General features: G+C 47.9%; 1 protein-coding gene across 1 annotated transcript; it reads left to right on the top strand.

Annotated features, from left to right (window-relative positions):
• Positions 1-1003: 1003 nt before the first annotated feature.
• Positions 1004-13923, top strand: HSPB8 (heat shock protein family B (small) member 8). Its single transcript, XM_069496947.1, has 3 exons — positions 1004-1863; positions 8557-8620; positions 12895-13923. The coding sequence occupies exons 1-3, from the start codon at positions 1497-1499 to the stop codon at positions 13052-13054; spliced, it is 591 nt and encodes a 196-aa protein (XP_069353048.1). The 5' UTR covers positions 1004-1496; the 3' UTR covers positions 13055-13923.
• The last annotated feature ends 1868 nt before the right edge of the window (positions 13924-15791 follow it).

Genomic DNA, 15791 nt, shown 5'->3' on the forward strand with positions numbered 1-15791 from the left:
CCATTTTACAGGCAGGGAAACTGAAAACTCAGAGGTGCCTGGGAATAATGTTACTGCTGACAAAGATTCTTTGCTTGACCAAACTGTAATCAGGCCCCCGAATCTTCTCCCAGGCCCACCTGCGCAGTCCCTTGTAAAATTCACTTCTAGCAAGAGCCCTGCTGAGTCAGTTTAGCAACCACCACCCACCTTCAATATCTGATCACCCTCAATATCTGATCACTCCCCATATCTGGTCGGGTTCCTCATCCTCCACCCGCCCCTGGGTAATGTCTGAACTGACCACCCTGGCCTGTCTTCAGCAAGAATGCCGTTAAGTGGGTTTAGCCAGAATGCCCCTCATCCCTGATGTTTCCTCTTAGTAATTTTCCATTGACTGACACCCCCTCTCTGTCCCTTGGCTATAAATTCCCACGCACACGCTGGATTGGGAGTTGAGTCTAATCTTTCTCCTCCACTGCAAAATGCCATTGCAGTGGCCCCTACACCATGGAGATAGCCCCCCTACCTAATAAAGTATTCCTTCCTGTGCATTAACAAATGTCATTTTAGAGTGTGCGTGTGTGTGTGTGTGTGTGTGTGTGTCTTTATATATAGTTTTAGCCATTCTCCTAGGAGTACAGGGAGGCTCTGGGAGCTTGGTCCATTGTCAGTGGGATTCCAACCCATACCCAACCACCTTCCAATCCCCTGGGCTCCTGTCTCTCTCTTCCCCTTCTGGGGGTTCCCGGGGGAAGGCAGGATACAACACGCTCCGGAGAAGGTATTTCCAGAGGGTGACCTGAGCCCTCAGCCAGGCGCAGGGTTATTAATAGCCGGGCCCCAGTGCCCGCTCAGGGAGGGCAGGCTCCGGCGCACGGGCGGGGCCGGGCGGGGAGCGGAGCGCGTCCCGGCGTCCCTCTGTCCCTCCGTCAGTCCCTCCGCAGAGGCGGCTGAACTTGGGCGCCGCGGCCCCTCCCAGCCCCTCCCCCGCCACGGCCCAGCTGCCCCTCGCGGATTCTCAGGGGCTGGTTCATCACCTCCGAATACTCCAGTGACAGGAGGCGCTTGCAGATTGCAGAACCCGCCTCCAGCCCCCAGCAACAAATAAATAGAAGGCTCCCAGCCCAGAAGAAGCCAGAAGAAGTTTCTAGGCGCGCTTGCCTGGGCTTTATTAAGCTGCCGGCTGCACTGTGGACCGCAGCGGCTCTGGCTGCGAGCCTGGGCACGGCCTGGGAGGACAGTGGCTTGCTGATCTCTGGTGAGGCAGTGCGGAGAGGGGCCCTCTGGGATTCTGCTGGGCCAACCGGGGGTCACCTTTGGGGGCTGGAACCCCAGCCTAGCGTGCGCCACCATCCTTGGCAGTGGATGGTTGTCCCCCGCAGAAGATCAGCATTTTCTGAGGCTGAAGAATAAGCTTTGAAGGCCAGCCCACCCTCATCACCTTGTTGTGTGACCTTGGGCAGGTGGCTCCTTCTCTCCGTGCCTCTGTTTCCCCTCTGAGCTAGGCTGCCACCATGGCGGATGGTCAGATGCCCTTCTCCTGCCACTACCCAAGCCGCCTGCGCCGAGACCCCTTCAGGGACTCTCCCCTGTCCTCCCGTCTGCTGGATGATGGCTTTGGCATGGACCCCTTCCCTGACGACTTGTCGGCCCCTTGGCCTGACTGGGCTCTGCCGCGGCTCTCCTCCGCCTGGCCGGGGACCCTGAGGTCGGGCATGGTGCCCCGGGGCCCCACTGCCACGGCCAGGTTTGGGGTACCTGCAGAGGGCAGGAGTCCCCCACCCTTCCCTGGCGAGCCCTGGAAAGTGTGTGTCAACGTGCACAGCTTCAAGCCAGAGGAGCTGATGGTGAAGACCAAGGATGGCTACGTGGAGGTGTCTGGTGAGTCAGGGGCAGGAGGGAGAGAGACCCCGGGGAGGAGGGTAGGCCTGAGACCTGGGAAAGGCCAGGAGAAAGTTTCCTCAGAGGGGAATCTGTGACAACATGACACAGGTGACTCAGGGCTCAGGAATGCGGCCCACAAAGTTATCTGTATGGAACAGCTCTCCTCTCCCACTTCCAAGAGAAACCTTAACCTGACCCGGCTGTTGGGGCCTTTGGGTGCTGTTATCAGTCAGTGACAGGCAGGGAAAGAGAAACCACATTGGGTATTTTTGCAGAAAGAATTTAACATACAGACTAGCTTATACAGATACAGAGGGAATACAAAAACAAAGGAGAAATGGTATTTATTGCCTTCCGGTGTCACCACCCAGGGGCTGGAAGAGCATGTTTAAGGCTGAGCAGATGGTGTTAAAAAACACAGCAGGTTTCCAGTGAAACACTTCCCCTTATCCCAGATAAGGAAACTGAGGCTTGCTAGTAATGATCGTGAAACTAACTGGTAACCTTGATTGTTTGCTGTCTGCTGGGCACCTTGCTAAACTAACTTGCCCAAGGCCACCAAGGATTCAGACGCATGCAGGCTGTCTGGGAACTGGGAGGCCAGAGAGAATGGGTGATTTATTGAGCACTTACTAGGTGTCAAGGGCTGGACTAAAATGCTAATTTTTTTTTCTCCAAAATAATCCTCAGACCCAGCCTGAGTAGCAGGGCTGGCTAGTCCCATTTTGCAGCTGAGGAGGCTGAGGCCCAGGCAGGACTGGTTCACAGTCATGCCATGAGTCAGCAGCAGGACCCAGGAGAGGCTGGGCCTGTCCCTGATTTTAGGCCTGGGGCTCTTGCTGCCACATCCTAGCCCGGGAGAAGGAACAGAGGGAAGACAGGAAGCTCAGCTTCTGTTAAGCTGGGTGGCAGAAAAAGCTTTCATTTCCTTTCTTCCCAATTAACACTCCATTAGAAAGAGTGGGTTCCCAGCAGAGGCCTGCCCTCTGCAGAATGAATAAAAGCCCTTGTAGACGCAGGCTGGGCAGGGACAAGCCCCAACAACACTCAGGGAGTGTTTCAAGGCCACTCATGGCAGAATTATAGACATCAGAGGCTCCGGTGGCAGCCGGTGCGGTGGGGTGTGGTGGGCCGGGAGACACACTGGAGCCACGTGCTGCTGCGGGTGGGGGTCAGCCCGGCCCTCTGCATTGGCTGGCGAGCCAGGCACCCGTTCCAAAACTGGCTCCACCACTAACCGTCGGGATGTTCATGTTATTAATATTTAACTTCTTTGTGCTTCTGTTCCCTTATCTGGAAATTGGGGCTGAAATGGCTGCACCATAAGGATTGTTGTATTCCATGGGGTGAGGCTGTGAACTGTGTACAGACACAGTATCTGGAACACGTGGAGTCGGTATTATTGTTGTTTTTGTTGTTGTTACAGTGCTGGGCATGTAGGAAGGCCCCAGTAAATAATAAATGATTGGTGCTCTTTGAGACCTGGGTGCGGATCCCAGCACTGCTGTTCACTCGCTGTGTGGATATGGACAAGAAAGTCATCTCACCGCTCTGAGCCTCAGTTCTCCCATCTGCAGAATGGGCATCATGATAATATCTATCCTGCCAGACTGCAGGGAAGATTGAATATGTGCAGACAACATATGATAATCTATGCGGAGTGCCTGTAAAATGGAGCTAATGGTAGTGCCTGCCTGGCACTCTGTAAACAGGATGATTATTAACACCCTTCCGGTCCTTCTTTTAATGAGAGATCTGGAGATTTCCAGCCCAGGGGACTACCATGCTTTGTGGCCCCGGTAGGAGACCCTCTGTCCACCTTTTTCTCCAGCCCCGTTTGTAGATGCTTCTTAACAGGTGGGGTCTGGCAGCCCCCGGCCTTACTGCCCTTACTGATCCAGAGGCTTTGGGTGAGTCACAGAGCCTCAATTTCCATGTCTGTAAAATGGGTTCATTGGCAGCTTAAATAAAACAAACACGAAGCCTTTTAGATGTGCAGGTAGTGATCTCAGCTAGACAAAAATCCAAATCCCCTGACAGTACATACAAGGGCTTTCATAAAAGGTGTTTAAAAAATAAAATTGAGATCAGCTCTATTTAAAAAGCAAATTTAAAGGGAAGTCAGAAGTCAGATCCAGGTTCCCATCCTATACCACATAATGACAGATTTCTTCTTCCACAAGCACTTTGTGCTAGGCCCTGTGCTAAATGCCTGCCTATGTTGGCTCACTGGTTCCCCACAAGGACCTCCTAGGAAGTGTGGGTAGGTTTGTTACCCTTGTTTTACAGATAAGGAAACTGAGGCCTGGAGAAAGTAACTCACCTGGGATCACCTGTTTCTCTGTGGCAGGGTCTGAGATTCAATGCCAGGCCTCCCTGGCTGGTTCTGAGTCAGGATGGCTGGATCTGCTTCTGACTACATGGCCCTGGGCAAATCCCACGACCTCTGGGGTCTCAGCTTTACTGTTGGTTTTATGAAGAGATATACTAGATTAGTATTTGCCAAATGGTGCACTTCAAGGTATTACTAGGCATCTGAGAAATGGGGAGAGGGGAATTCAAAGTTTTATAAGGGCCAGATGAAACAAAATTATAACCAGGTCTCCTCACCGCAGGACTTATCAGAACCTTTAATTCACTAATGTCGTTTATGAATCTCTGAGAGGCAGGCCTGTCTTATCTGACCATGTATGAGTGTCTTGTTCCAGGGAAATGTTTGGAAAATGTTAGACTAGACAATTTCCATCAAGCCTCCCATTTCCCTACCCCCATTGTGCAGCCACCAGCCAAGAGATGTTCCCTTCATGGGCCACTGGGCCAGGCTCTGGCTAAGGAAGGGACTGGAAAGCCCCAAGGCTTTATTCCCACCCTTTCTCCTTAATCCCGGGGCCCCTGCCTTCCCTGGAAACAGCACCTTCTTTCTTTAGCCGGGCCAATAGCCTTCCCTGGAGTGCTGGTGTCTGCTTCTTGGCACCTGCGTTTGTCTGACGCATGTTGAAAACCATGGTGGCTGCAACGAGTGTCTGGCTTCCCCTGGCCTCCAGATGAGTTTTTTGTTTTAAATCATGATAATTACTTCTTTCTGTTTACAGAAATAATATTTTCATGGTAGAAAATGCAAGTAAGAAAGCAAAATAAAAAGTTAAGAATCACCCAAGATCCTTAAACTGCCCCAATAATCAATCTAAGTATGCAAATTAAGCCTAAAGAGGATCCTTCTGACAATACCCTCTTTTTTTTTTTTTTTTTTTTTGAGACAGAGTCTCACTTTCTTGCCTGGGCTAGAGTGCCATGGTATCAGCCTAGCTCACAGCAACCTCAAATTCCTGGGTCAAGCGATCCTCCTGCCTCAGCCTCCTGGGTAGCTGGGACTACAGGCATGTGCCACCATGCCCGGCTAATTTTTTTTTTTTTTCTATTTTTAGTTGTTTGTCTAATTTCTTTCTATTTTTTTAGTAGAGACGGGGTCTCGCTCTTGCTCAGGCTGGTCTCGAACTCCTGAGCTCAAGTGATCCTCCTGCCTCGGCCTCCCAAAGTGCTGACAATACCCTCTTTCAACCAGATTAACCCCTGCCCAGGCCCTACTCATGGAAATCTTGGAGCTACCCCTGTTCAGAGATTCTCCCTTCCCTAACACCGGTACCCTATTTTCAGAGCATCGACACAGACACCTAGTTTCTGCAAACATCCAAATAAGCTACAAGCATTCACCTTCACAGAGTATTTTCACAATTTACCAAGCAATTCTGTGACTCGCTTTCATTTGCTCCCCATGGTAACCCAGTAAGTGGTGTCATCCCCATTTTAGAGAAGAATAAACCAAGGCTCGGAGAAGGGCAGAGATGTGTTAGGAAATGTCAGAGCAGGGACTTAAATCCCAAACCCAGCATTCTGAAACCCGTCTGCCTGCTTTTGAATCTTTGCTCCAATCACTTCCAGGCTATGTGACCTTGGGCACAGCCCTTAACCTCTCTGAACTTCAGTTTTCCCATTCATAAAATGGCAACAATAGAAGTCCCTTCTTTTATGATTATTTTATTATTATTAGTTAGGGTTGTTGCAAAAAATAAAGGAGGTAAGTAGGTAAGGTGCTTAGAACAGTGGCTGACACCAAGTAAGTACTATCCAAGTTTGCCATTATTATTCCCAACATCGTCATCGGTTATTGTTCCCAAGACATCAAGCGTGCAGAAGGATTCCGGGATGCAAAAGGGCTGAGTCAGAGGCACTGGCCTGTCCCCAGGGGAAGCAGGCCTCCGGAGCCCAGGCTTTGGGGAGGATACCAAAGAACAGACAGTGCCCTTCTGGCCGCAGGCCTGTGCGAGAGCCAGGCAGTCGGTGGTCACGGAGTTGGCAGCACAGAATAAACTCTCTGGGCAGCCGCACATTCGCAGCATGTTCTGGTTAGCCAGACACTCGAGTTTAGGAATGAGTTCCTCCGAACATACCTCTCTCTGCCCTGCTACTGGGAGAATAAATTGGTACGGGCTTTCCTGAGGGCAATTTAGCAATATAGATTTAAGCCTTAGAAATTCTAGAACTTGGAATTTAATCCTACAGAACTCATTAGGCGTCATGCAAAGATCTAGCTGCAAGAATGTTTAGTGCCATGAGCTTCCTTCCAATGCTGGAAACGTCCTCAATGCCCGAAAGTAGGGGACTGGCCAAGTGAACTATTGCTATTGTATGTTCCTCAGTGGAACACTGCGCAGCCATTGAAAAGCATGTTGTTAAAGAAGATTTGGTCATATGGAAAAGTAATTATAATGTGTTGGCAGGAGAAAATAGCAGCGTTCAAGCATAGTGTATACAATGATCCTATGTGATAAAATATTGACATACATCTATACCATATAACATTTATAATCTCTAAGAAACATAGAAAAGTCTGGAACATATAAAAAATGTGATTAGTGGCTTCCTCAGGATAATGGGATTCTGGGTAGTTTTGGTGGTTTTTTTTTTTCCCTTTTTTCTAACATATACATGTATTATCTTGTAACCAGAAAAAAGTTATTAACAAAGGAATAGTTAGGCGGGTGTGGTGGCTCACGCCTGTAATCCTAGCACTCTGGGAGGCCGAGGCAGGAGGATCACTTGAAGTCAGGAGTTCGAGACCAGCATGAGCAAGAGCGAGACCCCATCTCTACAAAAACTAGAAAAATTAGCCAGGCATCATGGCATGTGCCTGCAGTCCCAGCTATTCGGGAGGCTGAGGCAGGAGGATGGCTTGAGCCCAGGAGTTGGAGGCTGCAGTGAGCTATGATCATGCCACTGCACTCCCTCTGGGGTGACAGAGTGAGACTCTGTCTCAAAAAAAAAAAAAAAAAAAAAAAAGGAATGGTTAATAATCACCTATAAATTGTCAGTTTAAAAAGAAATCTGGACTGCAAAAAGATGCTATATCCCACAGGGTTATTTAGAGTGCAGATTCCAAAGCCCCTCAGAAGGGCCTCCCTGGTTAAATGAGGGCTCTTGGCTCTGGAATGTGGGAGTGAAAAGTGACAGTCGAATAGCTCCCCGTGCACTAATACGGCTTGTTTAGGGAGAAATTGGAGACAATTTCTTCATCAGAAAGAGAGAGAGAAAGGAGAGAAAGAGAGAGAGTAAGGAAGGAAGGGAGGAAGGAAGGAAGGGAGAAATGAAGGGAGGGAAAAGAAGGAGGAGGGGCCCAAAGGATTGGAATTTGCTGTATAAATTGCAAGATAAGCTGAAATTATAAAAAAAGAAGAATCTGAAAGATAAAATTGGGTTTACTATTTGTTAATCATTTATCTTTCAGAACTTGTAAAAAAAAAAAAAAAAAAAAAGCCTGTTTAGGCTAAAGCCTTTTTGTAATTTCACCTTTTTCCTCCCTAAGGGGGGAAAAACAAAAGGAAAGCCGTCCCCTGCTACCTGGTAGGGGGTGGGGCTGGTGGAATTTCACATCCGTGGCACCTCGCCTGTCCTTTCCTAAGGAGAGCTCCCGTGGGAGAAGCTGGCAGAGTTTTTGGCAGATTGAAGCACTATTTCTGGGCTGTTTTTTCACTACTGGGTACAGAGAAATGTGGCTCAGATAGCTAATCGGGAGCTGGAACGGACAGAAATCCAAGGGCAGAGGGTGTCAGGCCCCAGAACTTGGCCTAGATCTAGAAAGAGCTGATCCAAAGCCCAGAGCCACCACGCACCTGCTGGGTGACCTGGGACCTGTCACTGGGCCTCAGTTTCCACGTCAGACACAAAGGAGAAAGAAGCCCATCCTTAGAGTGAGGAAAGGGCTCTGTGAGTGACACAGCAAGCAGGTGGCAAAGTAGCCATTAGCACGTGACCCCACTTTGCACCTACGGCCCTGTCTGGGATGTTAGCCCCAGGGTTCTACTGGTGGGTTAGGTAGAAGACGGGGAGATTTGGTATAACCTGTGGCCCACTTTCTGTGATTTCCTAAGGCTAACATTTAATTATCTACAAACCACAGTCCAAGCCTCCTTTCTTGTCCATTATCTTGTTTCATCCTCATAGCCAGCCTGGGAGGTGGGCTTGGGGGGGTCCTTGTAGCAGACGAGGGCCCCAGGCTCAGACAACTGGAATCTCTAGACCAACCTCAAGCCACACAGCAAGACAGGGGTAGAGCTGGCGTTGGAACCCAAGCCCTAACCGAAATGATGCGCAAGGGATGTATATGCTGACACACGACATTTCTCTTCCTTCCAGGCAAACACGAAGAAAAACAGCAAGAAGGCGGCATCGTTTCTAAGAATTTCACCAAGAAAATCCAGTAAGTAACCTCACAGAGTGGCGCTCAGGGTGGGAGTGGAGGAGGGGGCACACCTGGGACCCAAGATCTGGGGTCTCTCCCTCTTGGACATCTCTCTTTTGAGACGTCCCACCCCCAGGGCAGGGCATTGAACCCTCACAGATAACCGGGGAGAAAGTGTCCCAGCAAACCTGCAATGGGGTCCCAGAAGGGGGGAGCACATGGACTGTGCCCTGTGAGGTGTGTATGAACAAGCCCATTTTACAGATGAAGAGTCTGAGAGTAGGGAGGCAACTTGACCTATTCACAATTAGAAGAGACAAGATTCTCCTTGTATTATGGAGAAATTAAGTCTCCCAAAGGTGAAAGGACAGAGCCGAAGTCCTTTTAGGACAGCCCAAAGCAGATCCCTGACCTCTGAGTTCCATGTTCAGTCCTTGAGCAAGGACTACTGTTTCCTCATCTATAAAACGGGGTGCTGATTCCGGCTTCACGGAGTTACCAGCTGAAAATGAAATGAGAGCATGGCACGTAGTAGGTCCTCATAAGTGGCATTTTGTTATTACTACTCCTGTTATTGCTGTTGTTGAATCTGAACTCCGCTCCTAGCCCTGGCAAAGATGTCCTGCATCTGCACGGATTGCACTAGCTGAGTTCCAAGGCTGCTTTTGTATTCGGGATTCTGCATTCCTGTCTCTCCCCTCCTGTGTCCATTCCTGAGCCTCCCAGAGCCTCCGCGGTTCTTGGAAGCCCATGGACACTTCCTGATAAGGCAAACGCCAAACTGTTTGTGCTTCACGCCCGCTGGCTCCATGACCCCCACCTCTCCCTGGTACAGCAACCAGATCAAACATTGCAGAGGGGAGAGAATGGGAGAAGGGAGAGGCAGGAAGCTGATGTTTCTTTTCAGAGGCTCCGACAAGGTCACGGGATAGAGTCACAAGCAGGCTGGGATCCTTGGGGGTTTCCACCCAGGGAGGATGCTGCGGCTATTTTCCTTAGCCACGGCTAGGAAATCAATCCCAACACATCTGTCTCTGGGGAAAGGCCCGGTCTTGACTGGATGAGGGGGAGGGAGAGGTCTTGCAATTTGCCTATCAGGTTGCAGGCAGAGCAGCTGAGCTCTTTCCTGCACCCAGCTTGGAGGGAGAACAGGAAGCAGAGGATGCCCAGAGCCAGAGCAAACTTTCCCCTTGTTCCACATCTTCCCAGGTATTCTGTTCTGCCACTTATGACACCTAATGATGCACCAAGGGCCATATTAAGAGGCTTATGGGTTTAATTTTATTTAATCTTTAAAGGAATCCTATTGAGTAGGTATTATTAAGCCCATTGTGTGGATGAAGAAACTGAAGCTCAGAGGGGTGGGTGACAAAACTCAAAAGGCCACACGGCCAGGAGAGAGCAGACCTGGAATATTATTCAGCCTTAACAAAGAAGGAAATCCTGCCATTTGCAACAGCATGGGTGGAGCTGGAGGACGTTATGCTAAGGAAATAAGCAAGATACAGAAAGAAAAATACAGCCTGATCTCACTGAATCTACAGTAGTCGAACTCATGGAAGCAGAGAGGACAGCAGTTGTCAGGGGCTGGGGGAGGGGGAAATGGGGAGATGTTGGCCAAAGGGTACAAATTTTCAGTTAGGCGGGATGTATAAGCTCTGGAGAGTTAATAATGTTCATGGTGATAACAGCTAACAAATATTGCATATTTGAAATTTGCTAAAAGGGTAGATCTTAAATTTTAATCTTCGCGTACACACACACAATGGTGACTGTATAGCAGTGACTTAGATATGTTACTTCGCTTGATCAGGGTGATTATTTCACAATACATACACATATCAAAACATCAAGTTGTACACCATATGCATATCTACACACACAATTGTATATGTCAATGATATCTCAATAAAACTGTTTTTTTTTTTAAAGGGAGCAGATCTGGGATTTGAATACATGTCTCCCAACTTTCAAAGCCCGTGACTATCTTAGTTGGTTAGAGGAGACCAGATTACAGACATTTGCAGTACATTCACTCACATTATCACCTTCACTATTTTTGGCCTTATATGGTTGCCTTTCTATACCATTATTTGCTTAAGACACTTTTAGATCAACTCGCTTTTGATAAATTTAAATTCTCATCACTGCAATGTTCACTGAAGAAGGCAATCAGGAAATAAATCCAATGAAAGCAAAATGTGGTTAAATTCTAACTAGATAATGTTGCTTTGCCTAAGGGCCTAAGCTTTAAATCAGCTCTTACTTTGTTAAAAAGAGAAAGTAGCATGTGTTAGAGGCTAAAGGTGTTAAGGCAGTTCACATTTACCTGAGACATTCTTTTAGACACAAATGGAAGGATTAAAAGAAAATTAAAGAGGAATAACTTTCCCAGTATGTGGGTTCAAGAGAGTTTGGGCAAGTCTATTCCTCTCTCTCTGGGCCTCAGTTTCCCCATGTGTAACATGAGAACATTGTCCTGGACAAGCAGGAAGATCTCTTTGGGGACTCTGATACTCTGTGGTTCAATGATATTGCAATTTGTGTTAAAATATTCACAGCTGTCAAGATGCCTATGTACAAGACCAAAGACCACAGTGTAATTCTCACGCCATCAAAGAGACAGACACTGTTGTTACCCTCTTTTTCCTACAGAGAAATAGGTTCAGAGAGGCCAGATCACTAGCCCAAGGTTGTACAGTCGGGAAGAGGCAGAATTTGAATGCAGGTCCGCTTGCCTGCAGAGCACATGCTTTGGACCAGAGCTCCTGGTCACAGTGTCCCAGGTGTGCATTGGGTTGGCGTGTGAATGGTTAGACAGTCAGCCCATCGCCAGCAGTGGGAGGGGAGTCCAGGCTTCCTTGTTTCTCTTTCATCCATTCAGCAGCACCCTTGTTAATCTCCGTGGTTCCAATTTGGCAAGGAGTCTCCTGGGTGTATATAGCCACAGGTTGCGGTACAAAGTCGAAAACAAAACAAATCAAAACTCCCCAGCCCCTCCTGGAAGAGGCCTGCCCATGACCAGGAATGGGCTTCCCTCCTGTCTTGGTTCTTTCATCAAGACCCTGGCATTTACAACAGACAGAGCCAGCCTGGACCAGTGAAAGATCTAGGGGGATTGAACCTCCTGGCCTTCCCCCGATGGTCCTTTTTCCAAAAGTCTGGTGCCAGGGAAGGCAGTAGATATCATGATCAGCTACTCTGAGTTTGGAGTCCAGGATTCTAATTCCAGTTCCCATCTGCCACTTACCAGCTGGGCGATCTTGGGCAAATCAGTTCACCTCTCTGAGCCTCAATTTTCTCATCTGTAAGTTGAGGATAATAAAAGAATCTGCCTGGTGGGATTATTGTTAACACCTAAATGAGATGATTCATGTAAAGTACCTGGCACATAGAAAGTGCTCAGAAGGTCATAGTTTTCATTATTTTTAATAATAATGGCACCCCAATGAGACCACTAACATGTCTTCACAATTTCAATAGTATTTTGAAGAAACTATATCCCAGATAGCATCATTCACCCAAAACAAACCAAAATCATAAAAATACCTCATCAGAACTGGAACCCGATTTGGGTTAAGAAATCCCATCTTTGATGCTTTCTAACTTATTGAGCTTGTCATTTGATTTCCCCCAAGTCTCTGTTTCACGATCTGCGAAATGAGCGTATTAATACTTACCTGTTACTCATCCTAGATGCTTATAAAGCTCCAACCAGGTGATGCCCATAATTGAGTTTTAAGAACGAAACAACTATGACTTCAAGGCTTATTCTCCACATGATAGAGTGTGTTGCCATCTGCAGTCTACACGGGGCCAGCCTGACCTCTTCTACCTGCTAAGGTGCCAGTCCCACCACTGATGCATTTTGTAGTAAAGCACTCTCCAGCAGGCACATGCCAGTGGTTCCATTTCTGTAAGCAGTTGTGGTCAGCGGTGGGTGCTAAGGCGAAGACCTCAACCTGGGGCCAAATACTTGGGTGACAGCTCTCTTTTAAGCATTTTACTATTTGCAAAGCATGTTCAAATGCTGTCTCAATCTAGAACTTCAAATACTCTACAAGTTCAATATTATTATCCCCATTTTTGCAGATGAGGAAACAAGCTCAGAGCAGTTGAGTGATCTTCCCAAGAGCACATAACTAGAAAGGGGTAGAGCCAGGATTCAAACCTAGCATGGTACATCCCCAAAGCTTAACCTGTTAACCAAAAAACATTTCCTTTCAAATGAATAAAGAATGTTTGAGCTCTATTGAAAGTAATAAATGAATAAAATCTTGTGCTTCTCCTAGGCTTCCTGCGGAGGTGGATCCTGTGACAGTATTTGCCTCACTTTCCCCAGAGGGTCTGCTGATCATCGAAGCTCCCCAGGTCCCCCCTTACTCACCATTTGGAGAGAGCAGTTTCAACAACGAGCTTCCCCAAGACAGCCAAGAAGTCACCTGCACTTGAGACCCCAGTCTTGGCCCATTCTTGTTCTGTCCCCAACCCTAGTGCTCCTCTGATTCCAGGGTATACTACTTTAGAACTCAGATTGAATGCCACTAAAATGTTGGGGGTTGGGGGAGCAGGGGACTGACCACAGATTCCCTGGATAGTGTAGTAGTAGATTTCTCAACAAGATGGCGCAATTGGCAAATCATGCTTGGTTGCGTTAGGCCAAAATACTAGTTTTTCTTTCTTTACCTTTTCTATCTCGATGAAAATGTTGCACATTCTATAGTTGCAAAACAAATAAAAGGGGACTTAACATTTCACATTGTATCTTACCTTGCAGCTAATGCAAGGGTTACTTTTCTCTGGGGACCTCCCTATCACCCGGGTTCCTGCTCTGGGCTCCCAGTTTCCATGCCTGCCACATGGTTTGGTTGATAAAACCCATTAGCTCACCCCCTTGTGCTTCTACATCCCTGGCCTGAAAAGGGTGGTAGACAGGTCTTATATTCCCTTATGGGATTTATCCATTAACCACATGAAAACAAACAGTGCCTTCTGCTCTCTGCCCAGATGTTCCCAGCACGTTCCCAAGGTTCCCAAGCTGGCACTCCCTAAGGACTCTTGGATTCTTTCAGTTTATTCTCTGGCCAAGGTCCTCCCTTTCTTGTGTCCCTTATGTCCAAGTTGGGATTTTACCGAGGGGGCTGTCGCCAGACAGTTCCATCAGGAACCAAGCAAAGGCCAGGTAGCCTGGCAGACAGGCTAGTGGAATTCTGTATATGAGTGGGACATGTGTGTCATTGTTATTTGAGTTGTGTTGTTGGTTAGAGGAAAATAACAGTAAATAATTAATAACAATAATAATAAAGGAGCTGATGTTCTTAGCCTTGTGTTCTTCTTTTGATGAGAAACTGACTGCAGTACCACCTAGATATGCAGCATCAGTTAGGAATGCCTAACGTCATAGTGCCTAATGAATAGTGTCTTAAATAATATAAATAGCTATTGTCTAATTTCACCAACAGTTTAGAGGTAAGTGAATTCAGAGTTGTTTTTTTCAATTATTATGCCACCAATAACCCAGAGTATTTCCATCTTTTTCCTCTGCCGTTTCTGACAAGTCTACATCATCACCGTCTATCCTCATAGTTGCAAGATGGCTGCAGCAGCTCCAAGCATCTCATCCTCCTATGACATGTATGGAAACAGAAGGCAGGAATAAAAAGGTCTTCCCATCTGGCTTCTTTTATCAGGGAGCGAAGTATTTTCCAGAACCTTCCAGCTTTTATCTCACTGGACAAAACTGGATCATGTCTAACCTGAGACTGATTCCAGGTACAAGAGAAAGGGATGGTCATGACAGGCTTAGATCAATGTCCCCTGAGGCCAGGTACGTTGCTGCCTGAGCAAAGCGAGGTTCTGTTAGGAAGAAGAAAGGGCACAGCTGTGAGAGCAATCAATGGTGCTCTGGCTGCCGTAGATTCGGATGCTGCCAGGTGCATAGAACCCTGACCGCAGGGTGGTAGGCATCAGGGCTGCTGGCACAGTGCATCGGGTGGCACTCTTTCCATAGTAAGTGTGCAGAAACCCAGCTCAAACTGATTTAAGCAAAAAGGGATATTTATTAGTGCACGTAGCTGAGAAGTCCAGGACAAGAGCTACTTTTAGGTACATCTGGATTCAGGGCTCTAATGGTATCAACAGAACTCAGTTTCCCTCCATCTGACGGGGCCCTGCAGTGTCGGCTTCCTTCCCAGTCTCTCGTTTGTCCCCCGCCTTCCCTGCTCCCTGCCCTCCGTGCCCCATGTCCTCCCACTGTGGTCACAAGGTGGCTGCAGTCACTACAGCTCCAGCTCCTCCCACATTCCAGTCCTGAGGCGGGGGAAAAAAAGCCAGTCTTTACCCATAACTTCTGCCATATTCCAGAAAGTCATTCTTATTGGACCAGCTTGGATCACATGACCGTCCCTGAGCTAAGCACAGGTCAAGACATTGGTGCTTTGATTGGCCAGGCCTGGGCCACATGCTCCATCCCTGGAGCCAATCCCATTTAGTTCCCACAATACCCTAGGAAGTAAATATTAATTTTACAATGATGAAGCTGAGGCTAAGAGAGAAGTGGCTTGGGTAAGTCACATGGTGATGGCAGAACTCGAACCCATGTATGTGCTTTGGAATAGTTCATGTGGAGCTGCTGGCCTGCTTCTCAAAGGCACCTCCAAGCCCCCCAAAGACAGCAGAATCAGTGACTATTTCCTCAACACCCACTCTGCTCTGGCTGGTGCTGGGAGCCAAGGGTGTAGCAAACAATGACACGATCCCTGCCCCCAGGAGCTCACAGTCCAGTCACAGAGGTAGGAAAATGAAAGGATCCTTAGTGTGTGCCAGACATTGTGCTGAGTGTCTTGTGTATATCAATACATTTAATTGCACTGCAATTCTATGAGGTATGTCCAACTTTTATCTCCATTTTACAGATAAGGACATTGAGGCATGGAAGGGTTAAGTGCCCTGCCCCAGATCATACGACTGGCCCAGGCAGCCTGACCTCAAGCCCTTCACCTTCATTTCATCTCCTACAACTCTGTCTCTTGTTCCCTATGCACAGGCCTCCTTTCTGTCCCTCAAACACAATATGCTCATTCTCACCCCAGGGCCTTTGCACGTTCCATTCCTTTGGTTGCAAAAATTCTGCTCCCAGCTCTTTGCCGGTTGCCTCCTTCCTATCACTGTTTCCTCAGATCTCCCCTCA

Source organism: Eulemur rufifrons, chromosome 21 (assembly GCF_041146395.1).
Source record: "Eulemur rufifrons isolate Redbay chromosome 21, OSU_ERuf_1, whole genome shotgun sequence".
NCBI classification, from domain to species: Eukaryota; Metazoa; Chordata; class Mammalia; order Primates; family Lemuridae; genus Eulemur; species Eulemur rufifrons.